Consider the following 18,775-nt stretch of genomic DNA (forward strand, 5'->3'; position numbering starts at 1 on the left):
GTGTTATTCATGGCTCACATGAGACCCATGTGGTTGTGCATTTTCAGATACCCTTCCCCCTCAGAGGCATCTTCAAGGATCGGTTTTCTGGATATCTACGTCCTCTTTTTCCTTCCTTCCCTTTTTCTTTTCCTTCTTTGGGATGATGATGAGATACCAGGAACTCTGGAAAGGCATATTTATGGCAGGAATACCTGCCTTCCCATGCAGAATTTACCATCTTTTGCCTTGTTAAAACCCCTTTCTTTTACTTTTACTTGGCACTGGCTGCTAGTGTGTCTGTAACTTCGCTGAGCATAGCTGGCAGCAATCCTTCCTACCTATATGGAGAAGAGGGTGCCTCTTCCTGACACTATATACTGCTTTGAGTATAAATGGTATTACCTGTGGGGTGGTGGTCTACATGATGGTTCTTCTTTGTGTCAAGTTGTTGAAGAGGACACAGGACTGAAATGCAGCATCCCACACTGAATGGTAGAGTCCTGTATTGCATACTTGGGTGGATTCAGACTCCAGGTTCAGGCCATGTAGAATGCCTGAAGGGGAGGTCCTGCATGATACTGTATGGCTGGATTGCAAGGTACCAGCTCTTGGCATGCCAGCTTGCATGCTATCAAGGTCCTCTGGAGATGTCCCAGAAGCTAAACGTATGGGCTTGGAGAGTGTAGGGTACTAAGGGCTTCACCCTGGCTCCCCACTACCGTTTCAGTCTTCACAGCTGATTTCTTTATTATTTATTATGTTTTTAATTTGCTGGATGCATATTTTAGCATTGGATGAATTCAGCAGTGAAGAAATTTTGAGTGTATACATACAATTTTGTGACTGCAGTTCCAAATTTCATGTCATCTACAGTCTTATTTATTAGTGACCAAAACTTGGTTTGCTTCAACTTCAGAGAATGACAGTTACCTTTTCTGTTAACCTGTTAGTTTTATTTAGAAAATCCATTGAAGCTCTATTAAAAATATTTGTTTTGATGAGAACTATTCATCCAACTGGTCTTTTTCTGGTTTCAAATAGTAATCTTTTTTTTGCTTTGAGTTATGAACTTCAACAGATCTTACATACTTAGATTTTTATGCTAGAATATTAAGGTTACACTTCTGCCTCTAGACGGTTTTGCTAAGGAACAGGTTTCTTGTGGTTCAGTTTGACATATTATTTTGCTACTTTCTTTGTTTTTCAAGTGGTCTTGCATTTCTCTCTATTGTCCATATATTAAATTATAATTTTTTAATTAATCAATTTAAATACAAGAAAAATTATTATGGTTATATGTGTTTGGCAATTAAATTATGTCTGAAAAAAATACAGTTAATCATGTGATTATGAGACTGTTCCTTTAGACATTATAGTTCCATTAGTTCCATTAGTTCCTTATATTACAAATATAATCCTACCTAAGTAACAAGTCTTAAATGTTTCATAGAAGCACAGGTAGCTGTACCAGCTTAATGAGACATAATGACTGATAAATTTAAGCATGCTAAACTTGACTCAAGTAGAAGTAAGAAAAGCATGCATATGTACATTTTTATACTTTAGATATATTTATGCATATATGTAATTCATATTCAAGCCAATACAAAGACACATTTTTCTAATATAAATAGACTGAGTTATCTTTTGAGACTGTTTTCTTAAAATGTGTCTTATGAATTTGCTTACTTCCTCAAGTCTCTTTTACAACTGTATTATGATAGTCTGAGTTCTAAAATTTGTTTTATAAACAGTAAATGTAATGCTTTTCTTTAGTTAAGCAGGTATGAACTTGCAGAGTATGCAGACAAGGTGGCACACGCCTATTTTTAATAATCTTGAAAATATCATCTTACAATAAGGGTGACTCATCTAGAAATGTAGTTAAGATCAGGCTAATACAAAACATCCTAAAAAATTTCCATTAGGACTACTGCCCTCAGGGTAGGTATCTTTGAACTCTAGTTCCAACATGTAAACTTTAAATGGTGCTTCTCAATAGAAGTTTGTAACTTAGAGTTTGACTTGCTCTCCTCCTCTTTCTTTTCTTGAGGGCCCTTCTTCTGCAATTACTTTTTCAGAAGAGCATGCACTTGCAGATTGGATATTTTGCCCTCACATTTAGCTAAATAAGTATGTGCTGATGTTGATACAATTAGCAAGTGCCAAGAAAAATATTGCAATGCCTTCAAATTTTTTATGATTGTTGGGACCTATATACTATGTTTTGTGTTATAAAAAGTCATGTGAGTTCTTCATATAAATAATACAAAAATTGACATAAGACTTGTTTATCAAAGGACAGAGACCTTACTCGAGGTAGCCTGCATTTTCATGGGCACACTCATTAACCAGTGGCTGTTCTCTGCTGTGAGGCAAAGAAATAGACTGGCAGGTGGAGATACTCCTCAGATAACAACCCTCTTTTCTTCTACCACAAAATCTTCCTCTCTTTCTTTTATACTAACATTGGTAGGGCCAGTGTCACATTTGGCTTTTGGTGTTTTTGGCTACAGAGAAATGTGGAATTGGTAAACAAAAAAATTGTTAGATATTTTTAGTTAACCTATATCATACAAATAAGAATTTCAACTCATTCTGTTGAGCATGAATGAACTAAACGCTTGGCAGTACTTATTTCATTTTTCTTGTGTTTACAGTGGTAGAAACATCTCTGTTATACTAAAAATGCCTGAATTTCCAGACCAGAAAAGCTATTGCTGTATAGAAAGTGAAAAAGAAATTCCGATAAACTAATTTCCTATTTTGAATTCACTGCAAACTTCAAAAGTGTTTTGATGAATAGGATGTGCTTCCAAAACAGTAGGAATTATAATGACAGACCAGAATGGCATGGTATGAACATGTTTACAAAAACAAGTATATGTGTACACGTATATGTGCAATTAAGAGAAAAAATAATGTCCGTAGGCTAAAATCTATTTGCTATTCAGATGCATTTTTATTCTTATGGTATTAATTCCCCAGGATATGATATTTATGATCTTTAGTCGAGCAAAATATTATTTTAATTGCTGCTTGTTTGTGGCATGCATTTCAGGGTGAATTTTTAAGTCATTCATTAAGTACACTTTAATACATTATCTAACTAGGGTAGTTCCATAAACATGCACACATTTTAATTTATAATTTTTGGTGAGATCCTAGGATAAAGACTATAACAGATGTTACTGAATAATAATGTGATCTAAAGCTTTCAGGATATCAAAAGAAGCACACAGAAAAATTAAAAATTAAATTTTCTGCTGGAGAGAGAAGGTGGTTTGATGGAATAAATTCTGAAATCCTGTATCAAATTTATCTTCACTGAGGAAAATTCCTACCCCTTTCCTGATAGAGAACTTTAATGTTTAACCTGACAGAATTTGGCAGTGTAAAGTTTTAACTATTTTTGATTTTATATGAAATATATGCTCTGAGTGGATGTTAAATGTGATGCAGTATGGGGAGGAGGGTGTTACTCCATAATCAGGTACAGCTGTGAAGAGGCCAATAGTGAATGGGAGACGTGTATTGGGATGAGGAGATTTCCAGGGAAATATTAAGTTTAAAGTAAGCAGAGGAAGAGGAAGCCAAAGAAGGATACAGATTTTGATAGACAACATAATAGCAAGAGAAGCAAAAAAAAAAAAAAAAAAAAGAGGTTGGGAAGGTGTGTCATGAAAGTAGAGAAGAAAACAGAACAGTGGTGCATGGGAGAAGGACAAGAGGTAACAGGCAAAAACTGAACCAAAGGACATTCTGCCTCAGGAAGGACTTTCACCGTGAGAACAGTCAGGCAGTGAACAGGTTGCCTGGAGAGGTCTCTGTCCTCAAAGGTTCTCAAGGACCAGGGGGTAGGGCACTGAGTGACCAGGCCTGATCTCATGGGTGATCCTGCTTTGGTTGATAGTTTGGACTAGAGACCTCCTGAGGTCTCTTCCAGACTGGATTATCCAGTAATCTGATGAAAAGTTGTTAGCTGAGCATTAAAATTCTTTATGACATGGCCCTGATGTGGCTTTCCAGAATAACTGTTCCGTTCACCCAGGCAAACTTCTGAAAGCCAGGAGTGAAGTGCTGCGTGCGGTCAGCAGGACCCACGCGAGGCCTGCGCCGGCGCTGCCTGGGTTCGTGGGGCCAGCGTGTTGGCACTGAGTGAACAGAGCTCCAGCGGCTCACCGGCGCTGGGACACGGGCAGTCTTGGGGAGCGGGGCTCCAGGCAGCCTGCCTTCCCACAGTACGGCAAACCTGCAAACTGCTAAATTAACATACAGATGGTTTTGGTCACTTGACACGGTTGGGATTTAAATGGAAATTGAGTCTTAAATTTCAACTAGAACAGAACCGTTGCTTTGCTGTGATGATTTCGTAAACTGTGATTTCCCAGACTTCATTTTTCTTGATCATTTAAAAGCATGCAGCATCTTATCAATGTGTGTATTATCGTTAAATTATTTTTTCATACTTTATTTGTAGACTTTCCCCCTGCTGCATTATATTCCTCCTTCCTCCAGATTACAAATACATTTTTTCACACTTAATTCAATTTTGCTTTCTTCTTTATTAAATTGAACCTGCAAATCTTAGTTGCTTTTTTGGTAGTCATCTCTCCTTTCTCACTTACATTGCAGGAAGTTAGAGGTCTGAGGGGGCTGGGGAGAGGAGTGAGATGGGCTTTATGGCTGCAGTCTTTGAGCAGCAGCCTCTTGTGAGGTTACTTTTGACACTTGCAGTTGATAACTGACGACTTTTTAAAAAGAACTGTCAGAGCCTAAATTATGGTGCCTTCTTGGCTTCCACAGCCTTCTTCCACATGTGGATTTTTGTAACAGCTCCAATCTGACCTTCTTCATTAAGTTACTTGGTTCAATAGAATCGGAGTTCTTGAAATCTGATATGCCAGTCTGGTTTATTATGTACATCTATCTTGTATCTGCATTCCACGTACAGTACTAAATTCAAGGGACTCTTGCTCTTATTTCAATCTCCCCACCAGTTTCTTTCTGCTGATAAGAAATTAATTCAATATGGTTTCCCATTGACCCATATTTTAGACTGTAAAGTTCTTCTGTATAAGTAGAAGCCAACTTTGGCGCATGTTCAGTATATTTTTTTGCCCAGTGTATCTATGGGAAGATAATTTCTCCCACAGTCATGGTATCCTATGATTTCCAGTCCTATGAGAAGTGGCCATGCATTTTTTTAATTCTCACTTTCATCTGGTTGTGATGGTTTATAAACAGATGTTTATTGTTCCCTCTCTTTCTCCCTGCCCCGACACTCACCCACCCCCCGCCGCATTTTTGCTAACTTAATACAAAGTCAGTTGCTACCACTATTTTTGTTGTCATGTTACAAATAATGGATTTCATAAATGCCCATAATTCATAAAATCATTGTAATTATATTTTGGGATACTCAGTGGTTGATTCACTTGTCCTGCTTACAAATAATAGTTTAAAATTTGTAACTCACTTTCCAATAATGTTAACTCTGCAGCAGCTTTAAAATTAATTTTCAGGTCTGTATGTCTATTTTTGTAAAGAAGTCTTTGAGTTTACAATAGAAAGTGAGATGTTTACTTAAGTAACGCATCTGATTGAACTTATTGTGTGGTATGTAATTATAAAAAAAACCTTTCCACATGCAACAAATATGTATCTTTATACTCAGACTTGTTTGAAGAGAAGTTAGGCCATATTTTTATAATTTCTTTTATGTCTTTCACTACTGATTTATCTTTTGGTGGTTTGGTATATTTCTGTCCCTGAAGTTTCATTGAAGTCTGCTTTAAACATAATTAGACTTTACCTTTATGAAATTTCTAGCTGCTTATGGAGTGGCAACCCCAAAGACATTAGAAATTTTATGGTTTTGTCTGCATATTAATTCAGCATCTCAAAGATAAAATCCTGAATTAGAATTGAGAATTCTAGACTTGAATTATTTTGTTTGCTTAAAGAAAGGAAAATGTTCACTCAATCTTCAAACTAGTCAATAACAAAAGAAAATACTAATTTTCTGAAATATTTGCTTTATGGAGCAGATCAGGCAATAGCCTGAAACTATTTGTTCTCAGTATCAAGAAAATATTATATTTTTTCCCATCAGTAAAAGATCTAAGAGACTGCCCATGCTAAGATCTTTTTCACTGACTCTGCAACTTTTTTGATACTGAGATGAACAGTTATATCTGCTATCTCCCTGAAACGTATTTTCAATACATTTGGGTTTTTTTAGCTATGTACTATATATTGTTGGGAAGTGGATTTATGCTATCTCCTGGGGTTTTTCTGCTTTTCTCAATATTGCTGACACTGCATTTAGTGATTTGTTGAAGTGGTAGTGGTACGAGGTTTTCAAAAAGTTGTTTTCTTGGTTTTCATCTAGTGTCAGTAATGTGTACCTAAACAAATACTTTTTCATAGAAGTCCCTTATTTAAATGGGCTCTGGCGACAGTGTGATTATGTGATGTTTTAATGTACAAAATCATATAAAATATAATATGAACTTTATATTTGTGATGTATGTTACATAAATTATGTAGTTATATTAGCTGTGCCTTGAAATAAGTTGTCTCAAAATTAAATTTACAGCTGTTGAAAAGGTTCTGTCAAGATACAGCAGTATATGGATGGAAGGTAATGTTTAGCAGATTAGTAATTTTGATTGATTTACCTTTGCATGAAATACTAAGGGTTTTTTCTTGATCACAGACAACCTATCACAACAAGTTTGTGTTATTACTGATGTGAAGGAAGCTGTTGCACAAGTAGGTTTTCGCCTTCATGAATCTCTGAAAAACCAATTAAAAGTAAGTACAACTGTATGTCTGTAAACTGTACAATTAATTTAATGTTTCTGGTTGTTGCAACTCATAAGAAATGGTCTAAATAATGTGAATACGGAAACAGAGACCTCCTGGGTCACTATAGTATTTATTACAAGGGATTAACACCAGGTGTGGAAGTTACCCAGAAGGAAGCATCTTCAGCCCAGCTATGCTGTGGAGGGGGATCTTACTGATCCTCTTAAAATGTATATATTAGATTAGAGGAGAAATTGGATCCAGACAACTGAGAGGCCATTTTCTTTAGATTTTATAAATTCAGTAAGCTCAAATTGTAACAAATATGTTACAGAGGAAATGCTTTTGTTACTTTGAAGTCTGAATTAAATTCTGAACCCGCTAAAGAGTAGGATGTATTCCTGCAGAACTGTGAATGCAAAGTCAAATTAATCAGCCTTTTTGCAGAGAGACAGGGGACATTTCACTCAGTGGATGTTCATTGAAGCCTTTGCTGTAGGATATTGATGGCATTTTCTACTGGCATTTAACTATCTTTTCGTTTTTCATTGTTTCTACTAATAGAACTATCAAGTTGTCATTTTTCCCAAAGGTGGTTTACATTTGGTAATTGCTTAAATCTTGACTGGTCTTGGGGTGTTTCTTAATTATATCTTATGTGATGGTATCACATCTTTCTGTTTCTAAGGGTAATAGAAAGGGAATAGCTGTTCAAAAATACAGATTTCCTGATTTGCACAATGTTGCTTTTGCAATGGTTTTATTCATGTCTGTTGTTGTTCTGCAGTGTGCGCTTTGTTAAGAGTAGGATGTTCTTCTGTAGCAAACTGTATTGCTATTTTATATCTAGAAATGCCACTTGACATTGTACTTACAGGTTTTATTTGGAAACAATTGCATTTAATATGGAAAATCATGCTTTTTTAAAAGTCTACATTTAAAAGTGCAAAACATTAGCAGAGTTGAATAAGATCTTTTCTTGTCTGAATAGCTGTATAATGGAGCAGAACTATGTTTCCATTTCACTGATACCAGGTCTGTTACTGTTTTTCCTTTTTCTTTCCATTTAAACTATTCTAAGGTTACTAGGAAGACGTAGCAACCTCAAATCAGACTGCCAGCAAAACTAGTTAAAATTTTCAACATGTTTCCAAATTTTCATTTCAAAACCAGTTTATTGTTGGGTTGGTCCAGCACATGAACCCATGGTGCATTTGAATAAAACACACATAAAATGGGCACAAACAACGTAATGAGGGCATAAAATGAAGGGATTCCTACTAATATGGGACTGAATTTTTTTCATGGTTCTATTAAATCAGTTTATTTAGTTGATAATTTCTTCTCTTTTTTTTTTTTGATCCATGTTGTCTTTCCTCATAATGAAGTTGATTGTTTAATTTCTTTTCAACAGTTCCTAAGAATTCCTGCAGTGATACCTACCAAACAACTTCATCAAGATCCCTGTCTTCTTGTGTCCCTTTAAACATCCTTAGTAATTAATTTCATGAACCCTTACACTGAATATCTTCGAAAACTAATATTTATGTATTGTGTGTCTTGTTTTTAAATGGTATAGTCTCTTGACTTAATTTTTAAGCTTACCAATATACAGAACTTCTAGTTTGAAACACCTTAGAATATATCCACTGGCCTATGATTTCTCAAGTGAAGCACAATAACCTTGTGAGAGAGAGATTTGGCTCTGTACAATGTGATAATTGCTGTACCACACTGAAAGCCGGGCCTTTTCAAAAGGCTAATTGGATGATAATTGATCTAAGACAGACAGTAACTGGGAATCATTCAGTAGCCTACATACTTCAAATTTAAACTAACTGAAATTTAAACTGGCCGTGGTCAATATTTTAACGTTTTAGATAGTTTTGACACTCTAGTTCTTAGTACCAGCCATATTTATTTTTAGGATATTTGTTAACTTCTAGATGCATCCTTAAAGAAAAATTAAATTGTTAATGGGGTTTCCGTGAGAGACTCCAAAAACAGGGGAAAAAAGATGTAAAAATTGAAATGATGAGATAAAGAAATGAAAATAAAAGCTTTTCTAAAATAAATAAATAAATAAAAAAATAAATAAGGCAGCCGTTACTGCTTGCAAAGTACTTTAAGAGTAAATATTTTAATCAGTGTTACTGTAAACCATATAACTAATACGTGAATGCTTTACAGAAGATATCTTAGTGTGGAAGACATAAATTGAGTCTTTCCTTATGTTTGTTATTTAGCCCTTTCTTTTGAAACAAGCAAACCTAAATGGGGGACTGAAGGTGTTTTCTTCTGTGACTGGAAATGACGTACTCCTGCTTATTCAGTGACAAAGTGCTCCTGTCACATGAAATGTAATCAATTGGATGGAGCTGGGGTTTTTTTTGTGACTGGATAAATATCCACAAGCAGTATATCAAAATATTTGGTTAGTTTTAATTAGTAAATGAACTAGTGTTTCACTAGTAGAAATGCACTAATTTCTTAAACATCGCTTTGTCCGCTTGCTGAATTGTTATTAATTGTGATTTCAAATTCTGATATAATTCAACTAACTTTTACAGATTCCCAATGTCCTGATATTATTTTTCAATTTTATGGAAAGCTTCAGGACAGGGCATCTGATAAGCAGAAAAACATTAAAGAAAACATTATTATTCCTATCTTCATGTTCATGAAAACTTACAGTCTCTGCTTCTTTATACTACCTGCATAGCAATTGCTATAATGACCAGAAGTGATTAAGAAAATCCATTTTTTTTTTTTTTCTATTTAAACACTGAAACGTTATGCGATGAACACATTTTACTGAGGTCGTGGGTTTCGGTAATTTTTGCTCTCTCAAATAGCCAATAACATTGATTAATATTAATTTTAATTAAAAAAAACCCCAAACTTTGGCATAGGATACTAACATGCCAAATAGAATTTAAATTAATTTTAATTAATTGATGCTGTATTGAAGGTTCTAATTAGGCAGCTGTGTGTACTTTTCCAAGCAAGAAATCTGATTTAATTTTTGCTGGAAAATATGGCTGTAAAACAAAGACTCAGTTAACTGCTTTATCAAATTGTTCAATTTAAATCAAAACTCTGATATACTATTAATTTTTAAATGTTCAGGAATACTTAAGCGTCATGTATCGTAATATCTTAAGGAAAAAGAAAACAAATAGGCCTTGTCCCCTGAGTCATGTTCCATTTACCTTCTGAAAAGACTGTGGCATGCATTATGCTCCTGTTCATCTAAGTATATGCGGGGTTGTAAAGGTACTGGGGATTTCTGACTTTACTTCTGCAGTTCAAGTCAGGAGAGTTTTGTGTATTTGCAATACCTGGAGTATTACATTTTTAGAGTATATTAAGTAATTCTTGCCTTTTGTGATTTTATTGGTTTAAATCTCTTTAAAATATTAAATGTTAAGTATTTCGGGTTGTTTGAACAAATTTTCAGTCGAAAATGTTTCTAAAATCTTTAGTGCATAAGTATCAACTTTTGGGTTTCAAACCACCTTCCTTTGCAAAAAGTTAGCTCCCCAGGTATTACAAAAATAAACAAATACAGCTTTAGATAACAGTGCAAAGCCTTTTTAAATGTTGTATTTGGTACTTCTGTTGGATGGTGGATTACGTGACATTTTGAGGGAACACAGCGGTGTGTGTGTTCCTTCTGTTGTTGGCTGCTATATATAATATGTCTTCTGGGCAGCTTATTTGAGCAGTGGAACAGTGAGGTTTGCTAGTTTAATAGAAGCAACATGAAGATTTTTTTTGCCTTATTTTCAAGTTTTTTTAGTTGGCTTCAAAGTGTTATCATCTTTTAGGGGATTAATTCCCCTTTTACTACCTGGTTTGCTGTTTTACTTAAAGCAATCCTGAAGCTGATAGTGCAGTAGAAGCTAGTTTTTATTTTAATTAGGATAAGATAATTTCTTAGCTGGTGTTTTAGTTAAAGGTTGCAAAATAAGTATGTCTGTGATTAAGGTAGTATTTTGAAGTATTCACTAAGGAAATTATTTTCAGGAGAAATTCTAAATGAGTCTTGTCATATGTAGAGTCCTAGAATACCTGTGTACCTGGTCTTTCATATGTTCTTCTTCAACTATTTTATTTTTAGTTGTATGAAGACAAAATATATATGTATTTGAATATTACAGAGATTTTCTCAGAATTAGAGGTCTAAAATCATTAGATCATCTTGATCCTATGAACAGTGGTTTCATCTCTGGCAACAGCTGAACATCCTACTGCAGGCAGCAGCAGTAGTAGTGTCTGCTGCTGCCAGGGCTGTGTCTGGCATGGCTCCCCTACCAGTGTGCTTCAGCAAAAACTTGCAGAAAACTCTGCAGAGTGTTGTGACTCCATGCTTCACTGTTGAGCCACCTACAAATCTGAGCAATTTTTAATTCTCATAGTGGAAATAGTAATTGCCTGTTTTAAATTGTTTGAATGAACAAACTCTGCCATAACGGTGGAAACTTTAGCACGTTGTTGAGGCTGAAGTAAAATTTGTGACATAGTGTTTTTTTTTTTTTTTTTCCTAATCAGGTTGAAGCTATATCAGTATCTCTAAGCAAAAATGATAGCCATCTACAGAACATCTTTTCAGGACAGTGCTACAATTTTGTTTGTGTAAATGTAAGTAGTAAGGATGCATGCTTTTTAGTTTTGCACTTAAACTTATTAGTAACAGTCAATAATAATTAGATATTTGAATAATACGTTGTTCATTATTTCTGTGCTCTTGGTATATCCTTTCTGATGTGCGCCAGACTAGACCTTTGAGATACTGGCCCATCCTTTCTCTCCTGGTTCTGCACTTCCATCAGTGTGGTGTTAAATAAGCCATGAATTCTTGAATAAGAAGGATACAACTGAAAGTAGTTTAAAATTTCCTGTCATAGATAATGTATTGAAGTGAAATGTCTCGAGAAGAGGTATGTCTTACATGTCATCATCTAACTAACTGTGCATTGCTGCTGTGGTCTAAATCAGCATTTTCTATCTTGGGCACATTTATGCCATACAATCTGTATTTGGGTCCCTGTATGGGAACAGGAAGGTTTTAGATGGACCCACATCTAAGACCAATCAAGACCCTTAAGCTTGTTATATGTATACGTCTTAAGGATAATATTATTATTTCATATTCTTTTTCAAACAGCTATAACTTTACCAGTTTACAACTATATTAAAACCAAATAACCAAGGAAACAAAAAAACCCCAAACCAAAAAAGTGTTGTATCTTTTTTTGATAAATATCAGAACTTTGAATTCCATTTTTATGAAATCAGTGTTTGATGTTTTCAATAATTCTAAGCACTTCTTTTCTTTTAGGATAAAAAGTATGCCATTCAAGAAACCCAGCAACTAGCGGATATGTTGGAAAAATCAAATATTCCTCTCTTATATCCAGTTGTCCTTATTTCGGTAGGTAACTCCTGTAAGTTACTGTAGAAAGCATCTAATGAAATATTTTTAAATGTTAGAGCAGGTTTAAGCTGCTGCTAGCTCTGAATAAAATTGTAAATTTGAACTGAAAATTGGACTGTAAAGAGCCTCATTTGCACTTCAGAAAATGTACTGCATGCTCTCAGGAAATAAACCAGCACTAGCAAATGACAATTTATTATGTTTCTGTGAAAGACTCATTGTGGCTAGTCATACTGAACTGTTAACTCCTGCTTTGCTTTTGTGCTCCATCTCTGCTGGGGATGCTGTGAATGTTGTACTCTGCTTGAGTGCTCAGCTGAAACAGAATTAAGTGGCTTATTTTTTTTCTGTGCTCTGTGGTTTATTCAAAGTTTTAAAATTGTTGTTGCTTTTCTGGTCCAAGGATTAAAAAATAACTTTGAAGTACTTTGCAATAGAAGTTTAATACATACTTTACTTATTGAGATGATGTTAAGACTGAAAAAAACCTAATCTGGTATGTGGCAGAAGTTTTAAAGTGTATTTTTTGGCTGAAATTCTTATTACTTTTAATATTGCTGCCAGAATAATTTAACAGTTCATGTGGATGACAGCTGAAGGTGTGCATGACTTTTATTTTACTCAGACTGTTAAAAAGGAGAAAATACAAGAAGATTTGAAAGTCTATGCAGAGTAACCAGATCCAGTTAATTCTGTCATTATGTTTTCTGGCTTAATAGGTAGGGATGAGAAGTGTTCGGTGGAATGAGTGTCATTAATGCCATATGTCATGTGGAATGTGCCTCTGGACTACATTTATTATGCTCTGCAGCAATAACACAAGATAATACGTTGTGACTTTAAAATATAGTTCCATATTTGAGGCTCTTGAAAAAAGAATAGTTATTTTATATGGGGCCAGAATAGTTTCTGAAGTGCAGAGTCTAGTGATCTGGAGGGAAAACTGAGCGTTTACTTGTCAATTTTATACTTAATCTGAAATTTAAGTGATGAAATTGCATTACTGATCCAACAAATAAATGAGTTATCATGAAGCTTGATTAGTTTTACAAAGGAAGAAAGTTATATCCTTGCCTATAGAGTGTTGTTGTCTTGGGAGTGAATCTATGAACATCAATATTTAGCACTTTAGACTTTTTTTCTTGACCCTGTTTCTGAGGAAGTTCAGAGTAGAGCTTTAATTGTACTGAATTTTCAAAGGTCAATTATTTCTGCCTTTGATAATCAAAGCAATGACATGCCTCCAATTTTGTTGCCTTACAAGGCTACTGGATGTGCAGAATGCTCCTTTCTGAACTGAGAATATTTTTATTAGTCCTTTACCAAGAATATAAACAACACCATCCCCACCCCCCTACCTCCCATTTCTGTCTGTATTACATCTGGGGTTTGTGCAGATAAAGTTGGAATTAATCAAGTAGGCAATACCATGGTGTTAAAAGCATGTTTATTTTGTGCCTGATTCATAGCTAATCTCTACTCTGGACTTTGAATTAAGTGGTTTTTTAGTGTCACACGAGGAATGTGAGCGCTGTATTTTAGTAATTGTACCTGTATGTTTTCTGGACTTAGTATTCCTGAGAAATAGGTATGAAGCAAATAATGCTTACACAAGCTCACCATGAAACTCAGGTTTGCCCCTAAGATACTAGATCTTGAAGTCATTGTAGAATCCAGCGCCATTTTTAATGAAACTGTAGTTGCTTGAGTGGCTTGCAGTGTGCACAAATTATTTAGTTGGACACCTTTTAAAATAGCCTCAGGAGAAAACGATACATTTAATCTCTTTACCATGCTCCAGATCCATGAGTTGTTCCTGACAACTACCTGAAATTTCCCAAAACCAGACAGTGAGAGAAAAGTCTCATAACTAGGTGGAAGCAGTTGCTAATATTTAAAACACAGCTACACATATATTTGTTAAAATTATCATTAAAAAAATAAAGTACTTTAACTGTAAAAAGGCATTTTATGCTACACTTTTGAATTTTATGGAGGTATCACACTATGTTTTAGAAATACAAGAAGGAACAAATGGGAAGACTGGAAGGTATGTTTTAAATGACCGAAGAATTAGCTAAACAAATCATTGCCTCATATTAATCGCTGGGAACTATTTAAGTCATTTAAACTTCTGATCCCTAAAACTCATTACAGATGGTATGGCTGGGGGACAGAAACTTCCTTCAGCAGTCTTTAATTACAATGTTGAGTGTCCTCTTCACTAAGGCTTATGAGTGGGAGACTCCTCGGCTTTATTCTTCGCTGTATACTTTGTTTAACATAAAACCTGAATGCATTGTTAGTGAAAAGCCTTTTAAGACGCTTTCTTTTGATGTTAAAGGGCCCGTTAGTATTTCTCAGGCAGATGTGACAGAATTTTAAGCAATATGGTGACATTTAAATGCAGAGGTTTCAGGTACTAGCTTATTATACTTTTCTACTCAAAAGTAAAACTGTTCCTGGTAGTGAAGAATTGAAAGGATAAATGTGGAGAGCAGCTAACTGCTTCCATTCTAACCTCATAATCAGGAACAGTCTAATGTAGACTTTTTGCGTAATTGGAAAGTTCTTGTCTATTCTTTGATTTCAGGACACACAGCTTTTTTGTAACAATCTGATAATTAAAAGAATCAGTTTTATTTTTCCTTCCAATATTCAGCTGCTTTAGTTGTAAAAGTGACAGGTGTTGTTATTGTGCCATATTGTCTGTTTAACCAGCCTGGGGAGAATTGTCCCAGTAAAAGGATGAGCTTGCACTGGACGTGATGACTTCTGTCCATATTTCCACATATAAATTGCCTCAGATTTCAAAGTCTATCCTTTATCCTGATGCCTGACTGGAGTTTTTTGTGGCATTTGTAAGCTGAAGCAGCAATTGGAGTACTGTATCCAGACATAGAAAAAGGAAGATTAACGTTACAGGAGAAATAGGAAGCAGAGAGGTGAACTTCATGCAATTATTTGTCTGCATCAAACCAGTATCCTTTCCAAATCTGCTATAACCAGGAGAATCATATTCCTAAACTGACATTACTTTTCTGAGTAATACATGTTCATATTTGTAGATGCTGTGAATGGATATGATTTTTGTTTTGTTGTTATTACTTAAGGTTAGAAAGAAATGAATGCTAGTACTTCACCTCTGTAGTTACCGTTATTTGCATTTCGTACAAAAGTTAAGTTTGAGAAAAATCTCTTTTTAAAGCTGTGGAACAGGTTAATGGTAAATAGGTGTTAGGTTGTGTTCTCTCAAAATAATAGGTTTTAAAATTTCATGTAAATAGCTGTAAATGAGCAGTGCTTAGCCTTGTTTTGGGTAAAAATAACAAAATAAGGAGTGTCTGAAAATTAATCTCTGCCTGTGTAATAGCAGACAATAGCTTTGCTCCTGGTGAGTATGCACTTAGACAGTAAAGAGCTTTTTAAAAAGTGTTGCAAGGGAAAATAAGTAACAACCTGTTATTGGTCAGGGTAAATTGAACGTAAAGTACAAAGGGAATTTGAAATAATTTTCCCAGGCACAGATCTCTGGGGCTACCTCTATACTCCCACCTCTCTGTAGTACTTACAGATAAGTTTTATGTCGATGGAATGATTCAACCAGAAAAATATTTTCTTTCTTTTAAGGGAGGGGCATTTCTGCTATTGATAGATGCTGATCCTTCATATGTACAGATCAGCATCCTTAATTTTGATTTCTGCATTTGAGAGAAACTTGGTAAATTGATTAAACTGTGGAACACATAAGCCTTGGGAAAGGGTTGAGCTAGTTGACACCTCCCTGGAGATCAGTTTCGGGTCCTAAGGATGAGACCCACCATCTTTGTGCAGCATCTCTGCTTTTCCAGCCTTTCCCTGCCCAAGAGGTCAGGACAGTCATATCTCTACCTTCTTTTGAAGTAGTTTCTTCTTTTTAAACTTGAAGTGTTATCTTGAAATTAATCCAGTTTAGGCAACTAATTTGCTATACTGAAAAGGTAGTGAATTCAAAGTAAATCTTTAAAGAATGCATTTCCGTTTTGATAACTTGTAAGATGCTTAAGTAAACCACCTGCCTTTCTCTAGTATCCCAATAGTAAATAAATAAATAAATCTGTGAATATTAGATTACAGCTTAGAAAATAACGTTGTTGTTTTTCTGATTTTAATTAATTAGTTTTACTGTACAGTTAGAACAATGTGCTCTGGTGAGTTTTGGTGTATTGGTTTCACTGTGCTTTGAAAAGAATAACTTTCATGTCACTAAATATTTAAGTAGTGCAATTCAATAGTAATAGAAGCTAAGAAAAATCTTTGTTAGCCTGTATTTGTATGTGTGCTTAACACATAAAAATGAGATACTAAAACCTCAAAACTGGTGGTCTAAAATAGCATGCTGTGGAAAAAGTGGATTATTTTTTTTCCTTATTTGTTCCTTTGCAGGTGCACTTGGATATTTCAGAAAATATTTCTTTCAGCATTGGGATGGAAGAACTAACTAGGATCAAGAAATTTGCAAGGGAAATGAAAAAGAAAAATATTTTGGTTTATGGTCTCCTTATCCAAGATAAGGTATGTAATTCTTTTTCTATGTGCAAATTATCTTCTTTTGTGATTTATATGATTAATGATAGAATCTTCATTTAAAACAAAATCAAAGGGGAATAAATATGACATGAAAAAGATTTTTTTAAAGAAGATTCTTGCCTGTTCTTGTTCAAAACTCAGAAGGCTCTGTGGTTATAGGCAAAAATGTAAGCATTTTGATTAGAGAGGAATAAATTGTAAACATTTTATAGAAGCATGTGAAAATGTCAGGGCCTTTTTCTTTTTGCTTTCCTGCTTTGCAGCTTGCTTTTTGCAGCATTAAAAAAGTAAAAAATAGTAGAAGTACTTTTGCTCAGGTTTTGCAGAAATTTACATTCCTCATCAAAACAGTGTTTGGTATTCAGGTGACAGAAAGGGCATGGTATATAGGTGTTGAAACAGTGTCCATGTCTGCAGTAGCAGCAAATTGCCTCAGCTGGAGGCAAAAAGGGTTAGTACTCCAGCATCCTTTGTACTCACAAAAGCTTTTTAAAATAAACCATTTTGGCTAGGAATCGTGTTCTGCCAACCAGAAAAGCAGGCTGCCTTGCCTCCAGTACAGATTATAGTCTTTGCAGCTTCTTAACATAGTCAACAGTTAAAGGAAGAAGTAAGTTAGATATTCAATGGGAATTTTCATAAAGAACAAAAGTAATCTCAACTGATTTTTTTAGGTTGGGTTAGGGGTTTGGGTTTATATATAATTGATTAAACATGGCTATAGTTCTCTGTCTTCTTCTGGTATACTGAAGTCCTGATTTCCCCTCCCAAATTGCATGGCTTTATTAAGAGCTGAGTATCAATACCTATCAGTTTATGCTTTTACAGACTTCTGATGCCAACAGAACATGAATAATACTATTATATGACATTCATTTGTCTCTTGTTTGTCCAACATACAAGTAGGGTGTACAACTATTTCCAGTCTCCTTTCTGGTAATATCAAAGCTCATTTTTTCCAAGGTGAATTCTGGCTTCCTTTGGTAAAAATCATTTGAAAACTGTTGGAACATACAGACACCTTATCATGGCAAAAAGTAACATTGCAAATATTGCTTTAATGTAAACTGCTGTTTCTTTCCTTTTAAACTGCATAGGGTGTAGATAAGATTTTATTTCCAAAATGATCAAATATACCTATGTGGATAACAAGTTAGCAAAGCTGACTGGAACAAAGGAAAAACTTACAAACTTCAAGTGGATTTTTATGACCGTGGCACCAAAATATTTTATTAATAACTGACATCTGTAAGAGAACTGAAAAAGAATGCTGCCTCCATTTTTTGAAAATAAAAAGCTAAAACAATTATATAAGATCACTGCAAACAGAGTTGTCATTTATTAGTGTGGAAAAAATATTATATAGATTAAAACACTTTGCAAAGTAAGTAAACTACCTCTAGCTATCTTGCTCTAAAATGGCTTTAAAACATGTCCTGCTTACAAAGACAGGTTATGCAGATCATGTGTGTATATGGGGTACATGTATCAAATTTTCTTTTGGCTGCAGATCTACAAAGGACATAATTGTTTCTAGGTGAAAGACATATGGAAAAACTTGTCATATGAAAGTAGAAATGACATAACCCAAACTTTATTGCTGGTCTGCAGGAGAGTGAGAGTGGGGCACTGTCAACAAAATCAATTTGTTAAGTGAAAAGAAGTCTCTAAAACAGTTGGGGTTTTTTTGTTTGAAATTCCAAAGCATGATTTGAGAGTTACCAAGTTTTTTTACTTTTTAGTGTGACCCATTAGCTAATAGGTGAATCCATAGGTGAATTCCATGCTTGAAGATAGAAAGGTGAATATTATACAGGCATGATGGGGGGTCCAGAGGAAGTGGAAACACAAAATGCACCTGCTGCTGTAATGCAGGATACTCAGCCTGTTGTTGCAGTAACTTCTGTCTGTATTTGCTTTTCAGAAGTCCCTGAAAGCTATGGTTTATTTCAGGAAAAGTGATGACAGATT

General features: G+C 34.8%; 1 protein-coding gene across 3 annotated transcripts in view; it reads left to right on the forward strand.

Annotated features, from left to right (window-relative positions):
* The window catches only part of CRPPA (CDP-L-ribitol pyrophosphorylase A), a 125,457-nt gene that overhangs the window by 58,566 nt on the left and 48,116 nt on the right, over positions 1-18,775 (forward strand). For 2 of the 3 annotated variants that reach the window (XM_055806268.1, XM_055806266.1), the window contains 4 exons: positions 6,704-6,801; positions 11,350-11,439; positions 12,140-12,232; positions 16,661-16,789. In XM_055806268.1, the coding sequence (XP_055662243.1) occupies positions 6,704-6,801; positions 11,350-11,439; positions 12,140-12,232; positions 16,661-16,789 (410 nt within the window). The remainder of the gene's footprint in view (positions 1-6,703; positions 6,802-11,349; positions 11,440-12,139; positions 12,233-16,660; positions 16,790-18,775) is intronic. The other variant, XM_055806267.1, reaches the window with a different exon arrangement.

The sequence above is a fragment of the Falco peregrinus genome, chromosome 5 (assembly GCF_023634155.1).
Source record: "Falco peregrinus isolate bFalPer1 chromosome 5, bFalPer1.pri, whole genome shotgun sequence".
NCBI classification, from domain to species: Eukaryota; Metazoa; Chordata; class Aves; order Falconiformes; family Falconidae; genus Falco; species Falco peregrinus.